This window comes from Oryctolagus cuniculus, chromosome 7 (assembly GCF_964237555.1).
Source record: "Oryctolagus cuniculus chromosome 7, mOryCun1.1, whole genome shotgun sequence".
Taxonomy (NCBI): Eukaryota; Metazoa; Chordata; class Mammalia; order Lagomorpha; family Leporidae; genus Oryctolagus; species Oryctolagus cuniculus.
This window is the reverse complement of record NC_091438.1, coordinates 42,994,639-43,016,283: the sequence shown is the minus strand read 5'-3', so window position 1 is coordinate 43,016,283 and position 21,645 is coordinate 42,994,639. Positions and strand designations below refer to the sequence as shown.

The 21,645-nt window shown below is 45.3% G+C and overlaps 2 protein-coding genes across 37 annotated transcripts in view; one reads left to right on the top strand and one right to left on the bottom strand.

Annotated features, from left to right (window-relative positions):
* ASH1L (ASH1 like histone lysine methyltransferase) overlaps positions 1-21,645 on the bottom strand; it is a 241,742-nt gene that overhangs the window by 204,510 nt on the left and 15,587 nt on the right. For 3 of the 34 annotated variants that reach the window (XM_070077544.1, XM_070077540.1, XM_070077553.1), the window contains exons 1-2: positions 11,230-11,320; positions 10,516-10,768 (exon numbers count right to left, since the gene is read on the bottom strand). The gene's annotated coding sequence lies outside the window, so the exon portion shown is untranslated. Of the gene's footprint in view, positions 1-525; positions 578-10,515; positions 11,097-11,141; positions 11,368-17,818; positions 17,898-21,645 lie in introns of those variants that run through there. The other 31 variants (XM_070077535.1, XM_070077545.1, XM_070077561.1 and 28 more) reach the window with 26 other exon arrangements.
* Positions 11,478-21,645, top strand: part of DAP3 (death associated protein 3) — a 42,120-nt gene continuing 31,952 nt past the window's right edge. For 2 of the 3 annotated variants that reach the window (XM_051857222.2, XM_051857221.2), the window contains exon 1: positions 11,590-11,753. In XM_051857222.2, coding sequence (XP_051713182.1) covers positions 11,734-11,753 — 20 coding nt within the window. In that variant the 5' untranslated portion in view covers positions 11,590-11,733. Of the gene's footprint in view, positions 11,754-21,645 lie in introns of all 3 variants that reach the window. The other variant, XM_002715415.5, reaches the window with a different exon arrangement.

Sequence of the window (21,645 nt, the reverse complement as noted above, 5' to 3'; positions counted from 1 at the left end):
GAAGATTTACTTCAAAATAACCAGAATGTGAATAGAGACAGAGGCTAATAGATGCAGGTACAGTGAGATGAAAGTGTGGTGATAACAGTTGAAGCTGGATGTTAAGTACATGAGGCCTCATTATACTACTCTCAATTTTTGGATACGGTTGAAATTTGCCACATTTAAATAATGAACAAAATTCAATGAAAAAGAAATACAATCCTGCCATCAACATGCATGCATCTGAAGGCAAATGACTAACAACTATAAAAACAAAACACAATTAATGCCAAAAATAAAATTTCAAATTCTTTAAACATGAAAAAGTTAGAAATTAAATAAAGGAAATACAATTCTGAAATAATAAGTTAAATTTCTGCCATAATATTTTCATTATATTGGTTTAACATGACATTCTTTCATTAACACTCCCAATGAGTCAATTATTTAAAAAGTGATTTTTAAAACATGAAATAGGGGCCAGCTGTATGGCATAGTGGGTTAAGCTGCCACCTGAGATACCCACATACCATATCAATGTACCTGGAATCAAGTTTCAGCTCTACTTCGAATCCAGCTTCCTGCGAATGTGCACCTGGAAGACAGCAGATGGCTCAAGTAAATGGGTTCTTGCCACCCATGTGAGACCCAGATGAAGTTTCTAGCTCCTGACTTTGGCCTAGCTCAGCTCCAGCTGTTAGAGTCATTTGAGGACTACAGATAAGAAGATCTCTCCCTCTCTCCCTCTCTGATACTCCTTCACTCTGCCTTTCAAATAAACTTTTTTAAAAATGAATTTTTTTGAAGATTTATTTATTTGAAAGGTAGAGTTACAGAAAGACTAAGGCGAAAGAAAGAGGTCTTCCATCCACTGGTTCACTCCCCAAATGGCTACAACGACCGGAGCTGAGCTGATCCGAAGTCAGGAGCCAGGAGCTTCCTCCAGGTCTCCCACACAGGTGCAGGGGCCCAAGGACTACTGCTTTCCTAGGCCATAGCAGAGAGCTGGATCAAAAATGGAGCAGCCAGGACTCAAACTGGCTCCCATATGGGACACTGGCACTGCAGGTGGTGGCATTTACATGCTAAGCTACAGCATCAGCCTTTAAAAAATGAATTTATTTTACTATTTTTATTTATTATTTTGAAAGAGGAGTTAGAGAAGTAGAGCCAAAGAAAGAGAGGTCTTCCATTCCGCTGGTTCACTCCCCAAATGACTTTAACAGCCAGAGCTGATGTGAAACAGAAGTCAGGAGCCAGGAGCCTCCTTCAGGTCTCCCATGCAGGTGCAGGAGCCCAAGCACTTGGGCCATCTCTACTGCTTTCCCAGGCCACAGCAGAGAGCTGGATGGAAGAGGAGCAGCGGGGACCCAAACCAGCACCCATATGGGATGCCAGAGCTGCAGGCCGAGACTTTAACCCACTGCACCACAGCGCCAGCCCCATAAAAAATGAATTTTAAAATATAAAAACAGGGGCCAGCGCTTCAAAAGACCTGGGCCCATAATTCAAATAACATGAAATTATTTAACTGAAGACCAACACCTATAGCACAGTAAGACTTCTGTACTGTGTGCAGATTAATTTTGGACAGGAATGAAGGTGGTGAATTCTTTACCAATAAGGCATAGATGAAAACAGAACAAAGCTTCAGGTCAGGTGCCTGGTGCAGGGGTTAAAAATGCCATTGGGGATGCCAGTATCCTGTACCTGAAATGCCTAGGTTCAAATCCTGGTTCCACTACTGATTCCAGCTTCCTGCTAGTTCACACCCTGGAAGGTAGCAGGTCAAATGGCTCAAGTACTTGGGTCCTTTTCCAACACATGGAAGATCTAGATTGAGTTCCTAGCTCCTACCTTCAACCTGGAAAAACCCTGGTTGTTACAGACATATGGAGAGTGAACCAGCAGATGGAAGACCCCTCTCTCTCTCTGCTTCTCAAATAAATAAAAAAAATTTTAAAAAAGAATAGAACCTCAAATAGAATTGCTAATATTGTAAAACAAACAAACAAAAACCACCTAGCCATACTGTCTTTACTTTTAGCAAACAACATGGGGGTTAAGGGTGTCACTGCGATACAGCGGGTTGTTACCGCTTACAGCACTTGCATCCATATCAGAGTTCCCCTACAGGAAAGCCAGTTGATGCCTGTCTGCTCCACTTCCAATCCAACGCCCAGCTAATGCACCTGGGAAAGCAGAGGAAGATGGCTCAAGTACTTGGGCCTCTGCCAGCCACCTGGGAGACAGACTACAGCAAAACTGTATATTACCTTTAAAAGATTTAGACTCATAACTCAAATAACAATATGAGATTATTTAATTGGAGACCATCACCTACAACACAATAAGACTTCTGTACTATGTGCAAATTAACTTTGGACAGGAATTAAGGTGGCTTTTTTTTTTTTTTTTTTTTTTTTTTTGACAGGCAGAGTTAGTGAGAGAGAGACAGAGAGAAAGGTCCTTTCTGTTGGTTCACCCCCCAAATGGCCGCTACGGCCGGAGCCATGCCAATCCGAAGCCAGTAGCTAGGTGCTTCCTCCTGGTCTCCCATGCGGGTGCAGGGCCCAAGGACCTGGACCATCCTTCACTGCCTTCCCGGGCCACAGCAGAGAGCTGGACTGGAAGAGGAGCAACCAGGACAGAATCCAGCTCCCCAACTGGGACTAGAACCCAGGGTACCGGCACCGCAGGCAGAGGATTAGCCAAGTGAGCCTCGGTGCCAGCCAAGGTGGCAAATTCTTTACTAGTAAGGCATAGAGGAAAACACAGAACAAAGCCTCAGGGTAGATGGAGTTCCAGGCTCCTGAATTTGGCCTGGTCTAGCCCTAGCTGTGGCAGCCATCTGGGTAGTGAACCAGCTGACGGAAGATATCTTTATCTCTCTCTCTCTCTCTCTCTCTCTGCCCCTCTGTCACTCTGCTTTTCTAGCAAGTATAATAAATCTTCTTTTTAAAGTTTATTTTATTTATTTGAAAGAGAGTAAGACAGAGAGATCTTCCACATGCTGGTCAACTCTCCAAATGGCTACCACAGCTGGGGCTGGGCCAGGCCAAAGCCAGGAGCTTCTGAGTTTCCCATATGCATGCAGGGGCCCAAGCACTTAGGCCATCCTCTGTTGCTCTCCCAGGAGCATTAAAAGGGAGCTAGATAGGAAGTCAAGCAGCTGGGATGCAAACCAGTGTCCATACTGGATGCTGGTGATGCAGGCAGCAGCTTTACCTGCTATGCCACAAATCCAGCCTGGTAAAATAATCTTTAAGAATAAAAAAAAGACATAAAATTCCTCTTCCATGTTTTTTTTTTTAAAGATTTTATTTATTTATTTGAGAGGTAGAGTTATAGACAGAGAGAGGGAGAGACAGAAAGAAAGGTCTTCCATCTGGTGGTTCACTCCCCAAATGGCCGCAATGGCTGGAGCCGGGCCAATCCAAAGCCAGGAGTCAAGAACTTCTGGGTCTCCCACATTGGTGCAGGCACCCAAACACTTGGGCCATCTTCCACTGCTTTGCCAGGCCACAAGCAGAGGGTTGGATCAGAAGAGGAGCAGAGTAGCCAGGGTACAAACTGGTGTCCATATGGGATACTGGCACCACAGACAGAGGATTAACCTACTACACCATAGCACCAGCCCCTATTTTTAAAATTTTATTTATTTAATTTCACAGTATGTGAAAGGCAGAGAAACAGAGGGAAAGAAAGAGATCTTTGGCCAGTACCATGGCTCACTTGGTTAATCCTCCCCCTGCGGCGCCAGCATCCCATATGAGTGCCGGGTTCTAGTCCCAGTTGCTTCTCTTCCAGTCCAGTTCTCAGTTGTGGCCCGGGAGTGCAGTGAAGGATGGCCCAAGTGCTTGGGCCCCTGCACCCGCATGGGAGACCAGTAAGAAGCACCTGGCTCCTGGCTTTGGATCAGCCTAGCTCCAGCCATAGTGGCCATTTGGGGGGGGGAGGGGGTGAATCAAGGGAAGGAAGACCTTTCTCTCTCTTCTCACTGTCTAACTCTGCCTGTCAAATTAAAAAAAAAAAAAAAGAGAGAGAGAGATCTTTGAGCCACTGATTTACTTACTCCCAAATGCCCACAACAGCTGGGGTTAGGCCCCCCCCCACCAAAGCCAGGAGCCTAGAAATCCATAGGGCCTCCCACAAGAGTGTCGGAGATCAACGTACTTGAGCCACTGCCTGCTGCCTTCCATGTGCATATTAACATGAAACTGAATCAGAAGGGGAGGAATTGTTTTTGGAACCAGGCATACCAGGATAGGATGCTGGTGTCCCAAACTGTATTTCAATGCAGAGCTAAATATCCACCCCTCCTTTTCCATTCTTGTTCCTTAAAATCCTGAATTGGGGTCGGCGTTGTGGCGTACCAGGTAAAGCTGCTGCCTGCAGTGCTGGCATCCCATATGGGTGCCAGTTCTAGTCCTGGCTACTCCACTTTTATCCAGCTCTCTGCTATAGCCTGGGAAAGCAATAGAAGATGGCCCAAGTCCTTGGGCCCCTGCATCCGCATGGGAGACCCAGAAGAAGCTCCTGGCTCCTGGCTTTGGATCAACCCAGGTCTGGCTGTTGCGACCATTTGGGAAGTGAACCAGTGAAGGGAAGACCTCTCTCTCTCTCTCTCTCTGCCCCTCTCTGTAATTCCGCCTTCCAAATAAATAAATAAATAAATCTTTAAAACAAACAAAAGGCAAATACCAAAAAAATAAATCTTGAATCAATTTTTGTAATTACAAGCATTTTTAAAACTGTGAAGTATCTGACTCATATAAGAGATTATACATATACATACACATATATATACACACATATATGTTATAAAAAATTACACCATGAATATACTAGGCATTAAATATCTGAGAAAAGATTAAACTTTAAACACATTTACATGACTTTTTTTCTGATTTATTTTATTTGAAAGGCAGAGTGACAAAGAGAGAGGAAAAGACAGAGATCGATCTTCCATCCACTGGTTCACTCCCCAAATGACTGCAATGGCTGAGGCTGGGCCAGGCCAAAGCCAAGAGCATGGAACTCCATCCAGGTCATCCATGTGGGTGCTGGGGCCCAAGGACTTGGGCTATCTTCCACTGCTTTTACAGTCACATTAGCAAGGAGTAGGATTAGAAGCAAGGGATCCAGAACTCAAACCAGTGTCCATATGGGATGCTGCTGTTCCAGAACACTAGCTCTAATATGACACTCTTTTTTGTTTGTTTTTTAAAGATTTATCCTCCACTGCCTGGCTTTGACAGTCCCAGGCCCAGTGGACTCCCACACTGCAGCAGCAAACAGGCCCAAGGCAGACTGTGGGAATGCCAGCAGACAGTTAAGTTTCATGTGTGGCTATTCAGGACATTTCTTTCTTCTTCTTCTTCTTCTTCTTTTTTTTTTGATTTTACTTATTTAGTTGAGAGGCAGAGTTACAGAGAGAGGGAGAAACAGAGAGAGGTCTTCCAACTGGCTCTTCCATTTGGTTCATTCCCCAAATGGCTACAATAGCCAGAGCTAAGACAATCAGAAGCCAGGAGTTTCTTCTGGGTCTCCCAAGTGAGTGCAGGGGCCCAGGCACCTGGACCATCTTCCACTGCTTTCCCAGGCCATTATCAGGGAACTGGATCAAAAGTGGAGCACCTGGGACTTGAACTGGCGCCCATATGAGATGCCGGTGCCACAGGTGGAGGCTTAACCTACTTTGCCACAGCACAGGCCAAATGACGTTCTTATATTAGTGTCATGCTAATAATGAAAGACCGTTTTCCATAAGATCTCTCCGTTATCTTATTGAATCCTGCAGCCTGTCCTATTAAAATACCTTTCTGAATTTCTTGGTGTGTGTGTGTTTTTTTTTTACAGGCAGAGTTAGACAGTGAGAGAGAGAGAGAGAGAGAGACAGAGAGAAAGGTCTTCCCTCCACTGGTTCACCCCCAAATGGCCACTAAGGCCAGCATGCTGCATCTATCAGAAGCCAAGAGCCAGATGCTTCCTCCTGGTCTCCCATGCAGGTGCAGGGCCCAAGCTCTTGGGCCATCCTCCACTGCCTTCCTAGGCCACAGCAGAGAGCTGGACTGGAAGAGGAGCAACCAGAACTAGAACCCAACGCCCCAACCGGGACTAGAACCCAGGGTGCCAGCGCCATAGGCGGAGGATTAGCTAAGTGAGCCGCGGCACCGGCATGAATTTTTTGCTTTTAAAAAAAGATTGGTCTACTCATTTACTTATTTGAAAGGCAGAGCAAGAGAGAGGAAGAGACAGAGAGAAAGATCTTCAATCTACAGGTTCACTCGCCAGATGGCTACAATAGCCAGGTATGGGTCAGGTCAAGCCAGGAGCCAGGAACGCCATCCTGGTTTTCCATATGGGTGGGAGGGACCAAAGTACTTGGGTCATCTTCAGCAAACCTTGCCAGGCACATGAGAAAGAAGCTGATCAGAAGTAGAGTAGCCATGACTCAAACCAGCACTGATATGAAAAGCCAGCATCACAAGCACAGCTTAACCTGCAGTATCACAATGCTGGCCCAACTTTCTTACTCTTCAACAATACAGTCATTACTTTTAATCCCCAATACTAGATTATGGGTAGTCTGTCAAACAGCTACTAGATTTCACCCCAGAAAGGTTTTCTAGATGTCCGTATGCTGAAAAATGACATTAAGACCTTTGTACACAACAAATCAAGATGAAGATGCGGGTGTTTGGTTCAGCAGTTAGGAAGCCCCCTGCCCTGGGATGCCTGCATAGCATATCAGAGAGCCTGGTTCAGTTCCAGCCCTATTCCTGATTCCAGCTTCCTACCAATGTGCACTCCGCGAGGCAAAAGGTGATAGCTCAACTATTTGTGTTCCTGCCATCCATATGGGAGACCCAGATGGAGATCCAGGCTCCCAGCTTCCACCCAGGTCCTAGTCAGTCTAAGCATTTAGGAAATGAACCAGCAAGTGGGAGGTATGTCTCTGTCTCTGCTTCACTCTCTCAGATAAAATAAACAAAGGTCATACTTTCAAACAAAACAAAAAGACAAATCAAGATAAGAAATTCAACCAATGTTTGCCTCTTTCAAACTAGACAGTTCTTTTACACAAATCACCAGATAACACTGAAACATTTTTTAGCCACAAAGCTGCATATGGAGTATGAAGATATTACAACTTTCCAAGCATAAATAATGACAAAAACTTCTTGCAACTAAGTCATGAAATCTCAACTTGTAGGAATACTCTTCCCTCCTACTAGACCTTTTTGAGAGTCCCTATCATCATACAATTCATAGATGCAATTGAATCAGAATCTCTTCAGCTACAGAGGCCCTTCATTTTATCTGTCTTCTATAAGGGATTAACTCAATATTCATTATAACTAAGCTAAACTCCAAGAAATAAGCTTCAAACCACCTCTGTCCCAATGCAAAACTGAAAAAAACATAAGTCAGCTTCTCAAGAATTTAAAAATAAAGTACACTGAGAAAGAATAAAACTATATATACTTGTGCTACACTGTGACCCCTTACCACCTGATTCAGAATGATGTACTAATACTGAAAAAGTTTGCGAAGAATAAAAAGGTAAGTTAGAGGCTGGTGTTGTAGCACAGCAGGTCAGGCCTCCGCCTGTGATGCCAGCATCCTATCTGGGTGCTGGTTGCAGTCAGGGCCCATTCAGGGCCCATTCCATCCAGCTCCCTGCTAACATGCCCAGCGAAAGCAGTGGCCCAAGTCTTTGAGTCCTGGCACCCACATGGGAGACCTAGATGGGAGGGAGTTCCAGGATCCTGGCTACAGCAGTTGTGGCCTTTTAGGGAGTGAACCAGCAGACAGAAGATCCCTCTCTGTCTCTCCTTCAAACTCTGCCTTTCAAAAAACTAAATAAATGTTAAAAAAAAAAAAAAAAGATAAATTAAAAATGCAGATCCTAAAGTTCTATTTATCATCAACATGTTCAAATACTGTCACAGACTCTCTTAAACTCATACCAACATCTCTACTTTAAAACAAAATTTAAAAGGTTGTGTAACAAGACATAAATATAAACTGCTTCAATTTCATTTCAGGTTAAGTTCTTGCAACATTACGCACAATTCTTGGGACTGTGCCTTTTATGCTAATTTTCTAATGTGGGGGCCCAACCTGTTTTTTATTAGATTCTCAGAAGGATAAGAGACCCAAAAAAACTTTTAGGAACTGCTAATCTAGCATATCAAGAAATATTCCACTTTCCAGAGGAATGCAGTCAATTGGCTTAGTTTAGGCATCCTTCCTTCATATTCATAAAGGGGATCCTTACTATAAAATTAGTCTTTCGAAGAATCCTTCAGCCCAGCCAAGAAGTTTCAATATCCACAGGCACATATATTAATAAATCCCAAATCCCAAAACAGTATAGTCATAAATGCCAAAAGAAAATGCCAAAGAAGGCATACTCTATCACAAACTGGCCACCCCATTAGATTCTTAAATACCCCTATGTTCTATACCTTTCCATACTTAATTGTTTGAAAGACTTACATTCCCTCCCAATTGAACAGATTCTTTTTTAAGATTTTATTTTTATTTTTTTGACAGGTAGAGTTACAGACAGTGAGAGAGAGAGAAAGCTCTTCCTTCCATTGGTTCACTTCCCAAATGGCCACAATGGTCGGAACTGCGCCGATCCGAAGCCAGGAGCCAGGAGCTTCCTCCTGGTCTCCCACGTGGGTGCAGGGGCCCAAGGACCTGGGCCATCTTCCACTGCTATCTCAGGCCACAGCAGAGAGCTGGCCTGGAAGAGGAGCAACCGGGACTAGAACTGGTGCCCATATGGGATGCTGGTGCCGCAGGCAGAGGATTAACCAAGTGCGCCACGGCACCAGCCCCAGAACAGATTCTTAAGGAAAGTTTTCTGGTCTCAATTCCACCCTGACTTGTTTGTCTCACTCAACTTAACACAACTACCTATGACTGTGACAACAACTCTCCCTCACATGCACCCAGGCTATTTTAACAGTGATATTTTGATTATTCTCACCCCAGAGGGAGGGACCACTCACTAAATAGGTATACAATAAATATCTGCTGAATGAATGAGAGAATTCTCCCTCAGACAGACAGGCTGTCAGCGCCCATACAGTTTCTGTGGTACAAGTTAAGTTGTAAAAGCCTTCTTTCCCGCAAACATACAAGCTGACTGTGAAAAATACTCTGCTTCCCCTATAAACACAATACAGTCATGATACAAATATTAGGTAGGTCAGACTGGCAGGGACAACCTACATTCCATACACGTGTCTAACAAACTGGTCTCCCAAATACAACCATATGCCCCTATCTTCTCAACACACTTGGATTTGCTGAAAAGGATTTCCTGAGGAACCATGGTACGGCACACATTCTACTGGATTAGTAGTAGTTATACTCCCAACTTTGTCATCAATCTAACATGTGACCTTGGGAAAGTTATCCTTTTATGCTTCACTTCCCTATTTGGTAAAATGGGAGAAAATATCTACCCTACCATTTTCAGAGACTTAGGATCATGAAGAAATGGAAGAGCATTCAGAACAGAAAAGCTTTATTCTGTTACAAGGTGTTAACAGAAATCCCTATCAACAAAAAAGCCACCCATTCCTTATAGCCTCGTAGCAATCACTCTGTCAAAGACGTTGTGGGCCTTCACATCTTCTACAATTCACTCTGTTCAAAGGCACAAACTATTCTTAAGACCACAAGTGACTATGCCAAGTTTCTTTCCCTCTCTGACCCAAACATGCCAAGGTGTTTCAAAAAGCTCATGGGAAAACAGAATTACAAGATGTTTCTCTCCGTGCAAAAATGTTTGAAATCATACTTTCTTCAAAACACGCATTTTCCACAAGGTTTCTGAAGACCCTTTGCACTTGCTAGATCGTCTAGAATACTACAACTACTGCTGTTACCCAACAAGCAATCAAGCGCTTCCAATCCCTGAAATCCACATGAATCAACCGGCAGAGACCACACCAGCACGGATTTTAGAAACAAGTAACTCACAAGGGGAATTCCACTACACTTCCACAAACCCAGGCAAACTCTTCGGAAACACTTTCCATCCTTGCACATACACACACACACACACACACGGCCGCTCCACACCAACAGTTCATCTGTCTTCTAGACCAAAAACACCTCTTCCCATGCACAAACCAACCAGTGACATTTCTGAAACTTGTAACACGGAGATCGTCCTGTCGTCCCTACACAGAGTTCCGCGTGTCAGGGACACCACGGACCTGTCACACAGGTAAACTACCCTCTGAAGAGCAGCTCCGCGCCACTTCCATCCCTTCCACACATACACGCTGGACGACTATGGGAGATGCTCCAATCCTGCCTCCGGACGCAAACTATAACCTGTCAGGGGCACAGCTGACTCCTCCTCCTCCACTCGCTTACTTTCCCGCCCCCTCCCCCAAGCTAGGAGCCCGCCTGTCAGGGACACCCCTTCACCCCCCGCCTGAAGGGACTTCCCGGTAAGCTCAGGATCCCCTTCCCTACTCTCCCCTCCCCCATCCTTACCGCCGCTCTCCCGGAGGTCCAGGTCCGGGGAGATGACAGTAGCTCCCAGGAAGCCGAGGACTGAGTCGCAGAGAGCGTACTTAGGCCCCAAGGCCTGCCCGATCCGTTCTACTCACCGTGTCAGAGGCCGAGGCCGAGAGCGATGAGAGTGCAGGGAAGTGGGGAAGAGGGGGTGGCCGCCAGGCGCCTCTGCTTCCCTTGGTCCACAGCGGATCCCTCCCGCTTGTCAGGAGGCGGCCAGCGGCTAAGCGGACTGGCGGAAATGCGAGAGAGAAGGGAAAGGCGTAGGGCTAAAGCGGGGAAACTGAGGGGAGGCGGGTCCCGCACCCGAGACGGGGATCGTCTCCCCCTCCGCAAAGCGAACCCAAAATGGCGGCGGGAGCGGCGGCGGCGGCAGAGCGGCAGCGGCGGCGGCAGCTCCGCGGGAGGAGGGAGCGAAGGGCGCCTCGTGCCCCCCCGCCTCCCACTCCTCCCTCCTCGCGTTCTCCCCTCCCTCCCCTCCCCACCCGATTCCGGCCGCGGAGCGCGCACGCCCTCCGGCACGCGTACGAATCTATCTGGACTCGTCGCTCGCTGCTCCCACCAACCACCACCTTCGGCCGCCCCGCGCTCCCGCCAGCCCGTACGCGTTCGCTCAGCGGCGCCTCCTCGCGCGGTCCGCCTCTCCCTCTCGGCCCCTGTCAAGCCGGCTGTGGCGCAGGCCCTCACGCGTACCTTCGGCGGCGCGAGCCCAAGCCTCCTCCTCCTCCTCCTCTTCTTTCCTCCCCCCCTTCCCCGCCCCCACGGCCGCTGCCGCCGCCGCCGCCGCCTCCTCCGCCCCCCCACTCTCCACCCCGTGCGCGTGCGCCTCCCACAATCCCCGCCGCGGGACTGTTCCATTCCTGTCAGCTGCAAGGGCGGGCGAGGAAAGGACAGGCGAAGGCGGCGAGAGCTTGCCGTTATTACTGGAATTACCCGACTGGCAGCCAGAGCCCTACCACTACCTACCTCCCTGGGCTCGGCGCCGCGGCGCCACGGCCCGCTTTCTCTCGCCGCCCGCGGGCCGCGCTGAGCGGGTCTCGGGCCACCCAGCGCCCCTCTGCTGGCCGGCGGGTGGAGGCCGCGGCGGCTGCGCGTTGAGTAGCTTCCTGCCATACCACCTGAGCCTTTTCGCAGTTGCGGGACTGGCGCTTTGGAGCCGGTGGTAGCTGACGGTGTGTGCCGGTCCCCGCAGGAGGCATGCTGGTCCTCGGTTCACGGTAAGGCGACGTGCCGGCACGGGAAAGCAACGGAGCTCCGAATTGGGGTGGGGAGTGAGGCCGGTGAACGGCGCCCCTCCTGGGGGGCTTTCTCGCGGGCTCGGGGTTGCGGAGCTGGGACCCAAGGGAGAGGCGGCGCGACCGTTCGGTTTCTGTCGTTGCTGGGTGTCTGGCATTCCGAACCACTGCCAGGACGCGACGTTTTTGTGCCCTTCGGGCTTCAACCTCTTTAGGCAGCCTGATGTTGGAGGATGAAGAGACCATGCATTCCTAATTCTGTCCTGTGACTCCTTAAGCGTGGTGTTTTTCTTCGCTCCTTATCAAAAACTGAACGTAGAAATTAGTAAGCTCCAAATGTACCTTCAGGTTGATGCGTGAAATAAGATAATGAATATAAAGTAGGCGCAGGGAAGCATTTCCACGTTATCGCTTACACTTGGTGTTGATAAGGCTTGTGGGTGTAATTGGTAGTTTGTGTTATATCCTTCCAAATCCTTAACAGAAGAATGCGACGCTAGGCCTGTCAGATTTCTGTGGCTACTGTTTGTTTCTCAAAATTCTGCACTGACTTTTCTTGATGGGGTTCAGGAAAAATATAGACTGTTAATATCCGCAGACAACCCCGAAGTTCATAGAATATAGTAGTTTTTACCGTAAAGCAGAATAATTTTGGGGAAGGATCTACTTGGGTTTTTCTTTCACATCTGTGGACCCGTAGGGGTTTAGGGAATAATTCAAATATCACTCCTATATTCACTGAACTCAAAAGCCAATTCAAGCTCTGAAATTTAAGCAGCGAATCCTAAATATCCCCTTTGGAATTTATGGGTCAGATTTTGTTTGTTGTTTTATTAAGATACAGAGGAAGTCAGCCTGAATTACTATCCCAAGTCCCAGCTCTTTCAAAGACTGCACTTAAGTTTACACTGATCTCCCTTTAATTCTTCGTGTATGCAAATATATCACACTTCCAACAGTTTTTTTTATTTGAGAGCAGGGACTATGTGTAACATTTCTTCCATGTGCTTTTGTAATCTAATGCAAAACAGGTCATGGAAATACTGAAAGAATGTTATTTAAATATCAGAAGAGAAAGCGTGTGTTGCTTAGTCTCCAACAAAAAGCTAAGTATTCTGGCAGTGGTGTAATGAAAAGTTACAGCTTCCTGTTGATTTGTGTATGCTCTGCTACATAGATGTCATTTTGTTGTCACAGCGCTACAATGAAATACATAAATAAAAAGTTAAATTCATGTAATGAATTGACATCATAAACTTTTGCTTTGAAATGACATATAGTTCAGTAAAACTATATTCAAATTTAGAAAAAAAGAACAGTGTTTTTGTTTAATCATTATGATAAGCAACCCTTTAAGATAGAGAATCGTATCCCCATTTTATAGATGAGAAGCCTGGGCTCAGAGAAGTCCAGTAATTTGGTCTTTAGACTTTTTTCACCATATCACATTGCTTTCATAATCAGATTTCTCATCAGCAACATAACTGAGTGTGCTACCAAAAAACACTTTAATGGAATTCCAGAATACCAATGTCTAGAAAAGTTAAAGTCTGCATTCAAGTAGCTTTCAGTAACTACACTGACTCCTGAATTGTCAGCTAGGTATAAACAAGCAAGATAGTGTTCTGTCCTTTCGTGGATGCTTTAGAGCCTACCAGAGACTAAAATGTAGTGATAAAATGACCTCATTGAATGAATGGACCGCGAATTATTTGAACCAACAAAGGTATGCAAAACAGGATAATCGTTTTCCCAAATGTGTCCAAGGCCTGATCCCTCCAACCCAAGATAGAGGGAAGCTGGAGGGTGCAGGTGGAACTAAGCTGACCTTAAGAGGGCAGCCCGTTAGCCGGGTACTTGGCTCAGCACAGGGTAATTACAAGAGTCCTTAAAAGATGGAAGAGGGAGACGGCAGAGTCAGTATCAGAAATGATGAAAGGTGAGAAAAACACCATTGCAGAATTTGAAGTTGAAGGGAAGCCCGGAGCCAAGAAGCCCCCAGAAGCTGGAAAATGCGAGAAAAGAGGCTCTCTCCTTTCATAAGAGTGTAACCTTACTGATGCTTTAGGTTCTGATTTCTGAAGAGTGGAAGTGTAAGAGGATAAATTTGTGTTGTGTTACCACCACTAAATTTGTGGTAATTTGTTAACAGCAGCAATACAAAACTAATACATAAAGGACGCCAGGTCATGGCTAACCTCCAGAGCAGTGTGCATTGAATTGTGATGTACTTCCACTGAAGGTGTGTTTTTAACTAAACCTTCCTCGGGAAAGGTGATACACACAAGAACTGCCTAGATTTCCGGAATTCTGCTGTTCTGCTCCCTGCTTGAGTTCTCCAGGTGTGAATAGACAGCTGGGGCCAGCGCTGGGGCGTAGTGCACTAAAGCCTCTGCTTGTGGCGTGGGTTCAAGTCCAGACTGCTCCTCTTCCCATCCAGCTCTCTGCTATGGCCTGGGAAAGCAGTAGAAGATGGCCCCCAGTCCATGGGTCCCTGCACTCGCGTGGGAGACCCGGAAGAAGCTCCTGGCTCTTGCTTTTCAGATCCGCCCAGCTCCAGCCACTGCAGCCATTTGGAGTGTGAACTAGAGGATGGAGGACCTCTCTCTCCCTCTCTCTGTCTTTAACTCTACCTCTCAAAATAAATGAATAAAACTTAAAAAAGAAAATAGACAGCTCAACTCTTACATTGCTATGCTGGGGCAGTGTTAGCTGAGCCGCCCTCAGACTTCCTAACCATAGTAGAGGTGATTAAACGTTAGTTTCATGATGCCTCCTTGCAGGGATGTTGCCTAAATGCGTTACAGATACACAGGGAACAGTCTTTGATAGAAGCTTTGCAAATTATGTTTCAGATGTTTAAAGAGTGGAATATGATCAGGGTTAGTTAACTCTAGTTAGATTACTAGAGTCCATGCTTTTAACCGTCCTGCCATAATTACCTCTCTCTTTCCGTGTCTGAAACTGAAGGTGATAATAATACCTACCTTATAGGATTGTTGTCAAGATAAAATGAATTAATTCACATAAAGCACTTAGAAACAGTGTTTTGGCACATAAAAATTGTTCAGTAAATGTTAACTCAAGTATGCTAAATGTTTTCTTGAGTTTTATGGAGCCTTAGGATTTTCTACTGTACTTGAGCTAGACAAAAGGAGAAGTCAAAGCAGATTCTCTGTTTTGCCTCTACTAAGCAGTCTTTTTATTTGTTTTATGTGTTAGTGTCATAAATTGCTCTCACCTTGGTAGAATTTCTGTTCCCCACCCCACCCCCCCAAAAAAAAAACAGAATGAAAAACATTGCTCTGGTTCATTGCCTGTGACTTACATATAGGCACCTTGGGCTTAAAAAAAAGAAAAAGGACTGTGCAAGCTTATAGCGTTCTTTTTTCTATAGTGAATTGTTTGTGAAAGGTACTCATCTGAGAAACCAAATGATTCCCGAAACATTCTCAAAATAGATTTAAATGTGTTGTTGAGGCTGGGTTCCCTCTATTTTTATTACTGTTATTTATTTGAAAGGCAGAGAGACAGAGTCAGAGTACTTCCTTCTGCTGGTTTACTCTCCAAATGCCCACAGAGCCAGAGCTGGGCCAGTTCAAAGCCAGGAGCACAAAACTCAATCCAGGTTTCCCATGTGGGTTGCAGGGACCCATGTACTTGAGCCAACATTTGCTGCCCCCCAGGGTGTGCATTAGCAGGAAGCTGGAAGTGGACACAGAGCCTGGACTTGAACCCAGGAACCCTGGTATGGGATGCAGGCATCCCAAGCAGCACCTTAACCATGCGCCAAATACCCTCCCCCACTCCTGCTGTTTTTAATCATTATTTTTCAATCTCAGCCCTCTTTGCCTAACAGAATTTGTTGTGTTAGGGTTTTCTATATACAGAAATAAAAGTCATACTAAATATTTATTAGCTGTAAAAGATTCACTGGCATTTTATTGACTGATTTTTTTATATTTCAGAATTCAAAATGTATAGCAGCACTCTCCTACTTTCCCTGCCCCTGCAGAAACCCATTTCCTTTTTTTTTTTTTCTTTCAAACTTTTATTTAATGAATATAAATTTCCAAAGTACAGCTTATGGATTACAATGGCTTCCCCCCCATAACGTCCCTCCCACCCGCAACCCTCCCCTTTCCCACTCCCTCTCCCCTTCCATTCACATCAAGATTCATTTTCGTTTCTCTTTATATACAGAAGATCAGTTTAGCATACATTAAGTAAAGATTTCAACAGTTTGCTCCCACACAGAAACATAAAGTAAAAAATACTGTTTGAGTACTAGTTATAGCATTAAATCTCAATGTACAGCACACTAAGGACAAAGATCCTACATGAGGAGTAAGTACACAGTGACTCCTGTTGTTGACTTAACAAATTGACACTCTTGTTTATGGCCTCAGTAATCACCCTAGGCTCTTGTCATGAGCTGCCAAGGCTATGGAAGCCCCCTGAGTTCACCGACTCTGATCATATTTAGACAAGGCCATGGTCAAAGTGGAAGTTCTCTCCTCCCTTCAGAGAAAGGTACCTCCTTCTTTGATGACCCATTCTTTCCACTGGGATCTCACAAGCAGAGATCTTTCATTTAGGTTTTTTTCCCCCCCAGAGTGTCTTGGCTTTCCATGCCTGAAATACTCTCATGGGCTTTTCAGCCGGATCCACATGCCTTAAGGGCTGATTCTGAGGCCAGAGTGTTGTTTAGGACATCTGCCATTCTATGGGTCTGCTGTGTATCTCACTTCCCATGTTGGAACATTCTCTCCCTTTTTTATTCTATCAGCTAGTATTTGCAGACACTATTCTTGTTTCTGTGATCCCTTTGGTTCTTAGTCTTATCATTACGATCAATTGTGAACAGAAATTGATCACTGGGACTAGTGAGATGGCATTGGTACATGCCACTTCCGTTGAAGGTGACCAATATCATCAATTTTTTGTACAGTGTATCCTTTAAAATAGTTACCTTTTTACACACAAATTTACTATGCATTTTCTCCTCTTATACAACAACCATAGCATGCTATGCATGTTGTTGTTTTGTTTTGTTTTGTTTTGTTTTTTACTGTATGTTCAAGATTCTTCCTAGTTGGACTAAGTCAGTACTTACAGGTATACTGGGCCTTAGAATTCTAGAACATTAACTATAGTCTTTGTGAAGTCTTCAGGGACCTATCTATCAGATATAGTCCAGACTCAATTTTTTGAAGAATACTCATAATATTCTGTTGCCTGGGAAGCATATCAGTCCTTTTTATTTTCTTCTTTCTCCGTTAGAAGAGACAATGTCCAGGCCAGCGCCGCGGTTCACTAGGCTAATCCTCCACCTTGCAGCGCCGGCACACCAGGTTCTAGTCCCAGTCAGGGTGCCGGATTCTGTCCCGGTTGCCCGTCTTCCAGGCCAGCTCTCTGCTGTGGCCAGGAAGTGCAGTGGAGGATGGCCCAAGTGCTTGGGCCCTGCACCCCATGGGAGACCAGGAGAAGCACCTGGCTCCTGCCATCAGATCAGTGCGGTGTGCCAGCTGCGGCGGCCATTGGAGGGTGAACCAGCGGCAAAAGGAAGACCTTTCTCTCTGTCTCTCTCTCTCACTGTCTACTCTGCCTGTCAAAAAAAAAAAAAGAGAGAGAGAGAGAGAGACAATGTCCATTCATCATCACTTATCACTTGCACCCTTATCAGGCTTGCAAAGTAAATGCTTACTGTCTCTAGCAGAAACACCTAGAAGGGACAAAATGTTGAAGTTTGTCATAATTGGGGTGTTTCAGGTCTCCTTTGCTCCTGTAGCCTTAATGTTGCTCTAGGAATCCATCCTGGGGAGTAGGTAAAATAAGGATTAGAAAATGCAGCATGGGTTTTTTTCTAACTGAAATTATGAAGCAATGAGATTAGTCTCCATGAGCCAGATTTTGCCTGTGAGACTCGGGATGTACAAGTCTTTCTCAGCTTTAGCACTTGGCACTTGAGGATGGATTATTCTTTGTTGTGGAGGACTCTTCTGTGCATTATAGCAAGTTTAGCACCATTCCTGGCCTCTACTTACCTCGATATAGTAGCAGCCTGCCTTTCTCCATCCCCAATTGTGACAACCAAAACTGCCTCCAGACATTGATTGCAGATATCTAGGGGAATTAGGGACAGAATCATCCAGGTTGAGAATGAACCCACTAATTTAGAAAAAGAATTATTAATCAGTGGGAATTAGTCTAGTTTTAATTTTCTTTGGTTTGAGAGGCAGAGAGAAACAGATCTATCTACTATTTCATCCCCAGATACCCATAACAGCTGGGGCTAGGCCAAGCCAAAGATAGGAGCAGGGGACTCAAACTGAATCTCTCCTGATGGTGACAGGGACAAGGCATACTTGAGCCATCACTTGCTGCCTCCCAGGGCGCGCATTAGCAGAGGCTGTAATTGGGAGTAGAGCTAAGACTCAAACCCAGGTCCTCTGATATAGGGTATAGGTGTCCCAGGCAGTATTTTAACCATTGTATCAACCACCCACCCCCTCAGAGTCTAGTTTTAGTAGGAAAAAGAAGTCATGGCTGATTAATATATCTTTCTTGTTGGAATTCCTAGAATGGGAGATCAAAATAATTTTGTTATTTGTATCAAAGTAAGGCACTTGACTATCTCTCACTAGGGCTTTTTGGAAAAATCTATACTGAATGTTTAACTGGTTGAACTATTTTTTTTTTTTTTATTTGACAGAGTTATAGACAGAGAGAAAGGTCTTCCTTTGGTTCGCTACCCTAATGGCCACTATGGCTGGCGCTGCGCCGATCTGAAGCCAGGAGCCGGGTGCTTCCTCCCAGTCTCCCATGCAGATGCAGGGACCCAAGCACCTGGGCCACCCTCCACTGCACTCCCGGGCCACAGCAGAGAGCTGGACTGGAAGAGGAGCAACTGGGACAGAATCTGGCACCCCAACCGGGACTAGAACCTGGGGTGCCGGCACTACAGGCAGAGGATTAGCCAAGTGAGCCATGGCGCTGGCCTAACTGGTTGAACTATTAAAATGATGGTGGGCATTTGGTGGGGTTTAGTACCCATATCTGACCTAATAAGAAATTTATACTTCAGTGGGCATTTGCATTCCATATCAAAGTGCCTGGGTTTGATACCTGGATCTGGCTCCTGACTAGCTTCGTGCTAATGCTGACAAGGGAAGCAGCAGTGATGGCTCAAATGATTGGGTTCCTACCACCCATATAGAAGACCAGGATTGAGTTCTTAGCTCCCAGATTGAGCACCACCACTTCCCCACTTGGCCAGTGTGGGCATTTGGGTATAAACCAACAGATGGGAGCTCTCTGGCTCCGCCCCTTCTCATTTTCTGTGCCTCTCAAATAAATAATATTTTTAAAGAAATACTTCTTGTTCTCTGCCCCTGGTTTCTGACACACCACCTCAAATCTTGTCATTTCCTGTATGATAGAGCTGCTAGGAGCATCTTTTTTCTGGTGTTTGGTCTTTGACCCTGATTCCTGGTGCAGAACTCCTAAATCCCTTGGAATTTCCTGAGTGACTGGGACCATTTGGGTTTTAAAGAAATGACTCTTGGTGGACTCTTTTTTTTTTTTTTTTTAAGGATTTATTTTATTTGAAAGGCAGAGTTAGAGAAAGAGAGAGACAGATCTTCCATCCATTGGTTCACTCTCCAGACGGCTGCAACAGCCAGGACTAGACCAGGCTGGAGCCAGGAGCCAGGAGCTCGGGATCTCCTGGGCCCAGGAGTTGGGCCATTTTCCACTGCTGTCCCAGGCACATTAGCAGGGAGCTGGATCAGAAGTGGAGCAGCCGGGACATGTACTGGAGCTCATATGGGATGCCAGCGCTGCACACAGCAGCTTAACCCGCTGTGCCACAGAACTGGCCCCTCTTGTGTACTCTTGAATTACCTCAGAATCAGAACTGGTATCCAGAAAGGCCAGACCATGATTAGAAGCTCTACTTCTCTACCCATGGAGTGAAGAGGGACTGGAGATTGAAGGTTGGTTATGCCTACATGATGAAGGCTTCATAAAAAGCCAAACTACCAGGTCTAAGAGCTTCCAGGTTAGTGAACATCTCCATGTGCCAGGACTACACCCCAGATTCCGTGGGGACAAAAGCTCCTACACTTGGGACCCTTCTAGACCTTACCCTGTGTAGCTCTTCATCTGTTCACCTCTTTATTGTTCATTTGTACACTTTATAAAATATTTGATAATAAATGCAAGTGCAGTGTTTCTTATGTTCTCTGGGCCATTTTAGCACATCGTGAAACTTGAGGCAGGAGGTTATGGGAATCCCTGATAACCAAGTTGGACAGAATTGTGGGTAACCTGCCCACCTGCTACTTGTGATTGGCTTCTGAGGTAGGGGATGGTCTTACGGGACAGAGCTCTTGACTTGTAGGATCTGAGGCTATTTCCAGGTAGATAACATCAGCATTGAATTAAATTATAGGACACACAGTTGATACAGAGACTTGTTTGGTGTGGAAAACACACTCATTTGGTGTCTGAAATGGTTGGAGTACAGGAAGCAGTTTTTGTTTTACCGTGTTTACATCCAGTCTTCACCATATTCTAATTGTACAGTGGTTTTCCATGTCGGTAAATTGATTTTTGATAGTTCCTTCCAAAGAGAGGTAAAGTCTACCTTCCCACTCTTTATATCTGGGCTGCTCTAGATAGGGCTGCAATAAAATGTGATAAAAGTGTTAGTGTGCTACTGCACAGCTTAGGTTTCTAGAAGCCTGAAGTGATTCAGCTGTCTTGGATTTTTGCCATTGCCATAGGAACAAGTATATAGACCACAGTCCTAGAAGATGAGAGGCATTGTGGAGCAGAATCAGTCATCCCAGTTGAGGCCAGCCTAGACCAGCCCAAAGCAAAAGAAATGACTGGCCTAACATACCTGTAAACTTGTCAGCTTTAATAGGTAATATTTTAACCCACCGAGTTGGGGGTGGGGGGTTAGTAATATAGCAGTAGCCAATATAGTGCTACAGAGAATGCTGGGACAATAAAGTGACATAAAGCATTTATATGTACATATGTAGCACATTTGTACATATTAACTAATCAGTGTACTTTAGTTATTGCTGCTGTTCTTTTCATATGGCTAAATAGCAGCATTTTTAATTAATAGATTTTAATGAGATACAATTCATATACTTTATAATTTACCCTCTGGAGCAGGTGTTTAGCCTTGCAGTATCTGGGTTCAGTTCCTAACTCTGGCTCCTAACTCCAGCTTCCTGCTAATCTGAACCCTGGGAGACAGCAGTGTTAGTTCAAGTAATTGGATTCCTGCCATCCATAAGAGACCTGACTTGGGCTCTTGGCTTTTAGCTTTGGCCCAGCCCTCCTGTTATGGACATGTGGGGAGTGAACAGTAGATGGGAGCACTCTCTCACTCTGTCTCTCTGCCTCTCAAACAGAGAGAATTTTAAGAAATTCACTCCCTCTTTAATCACAGAATTGTATACCCATTTCTGCTCTAATTTTTGAACACTTTTATTTCCCAAAAAAGAAGCAGCTATGGATAGTCACTCCCCATTTTCCATTCCCTCAGCTTCTATAACCACTAATCAATTACATGATTAATAAGCACATTTTGAACATTTCATATAATTGGATCATACTACATGTTTTTTGTGACTGGCTTCTTTTACTTTGTCTTTGAGTTTCATCCATATAACAAAACTTGCTTTCTTTAGGGAAAACAATAGGATTTCTTTATTTGAGAGAGAGATAGAGAGATCTTCCATCTGTTGGTTCACTTCCCCCAGATGGCCACAATGGCCAGGGCTGGGACAGACTGAATCCAGGAGCTTTGCCCAGGTCTCACATGTGGATACAGGGCCCCAAGCACTTGGGA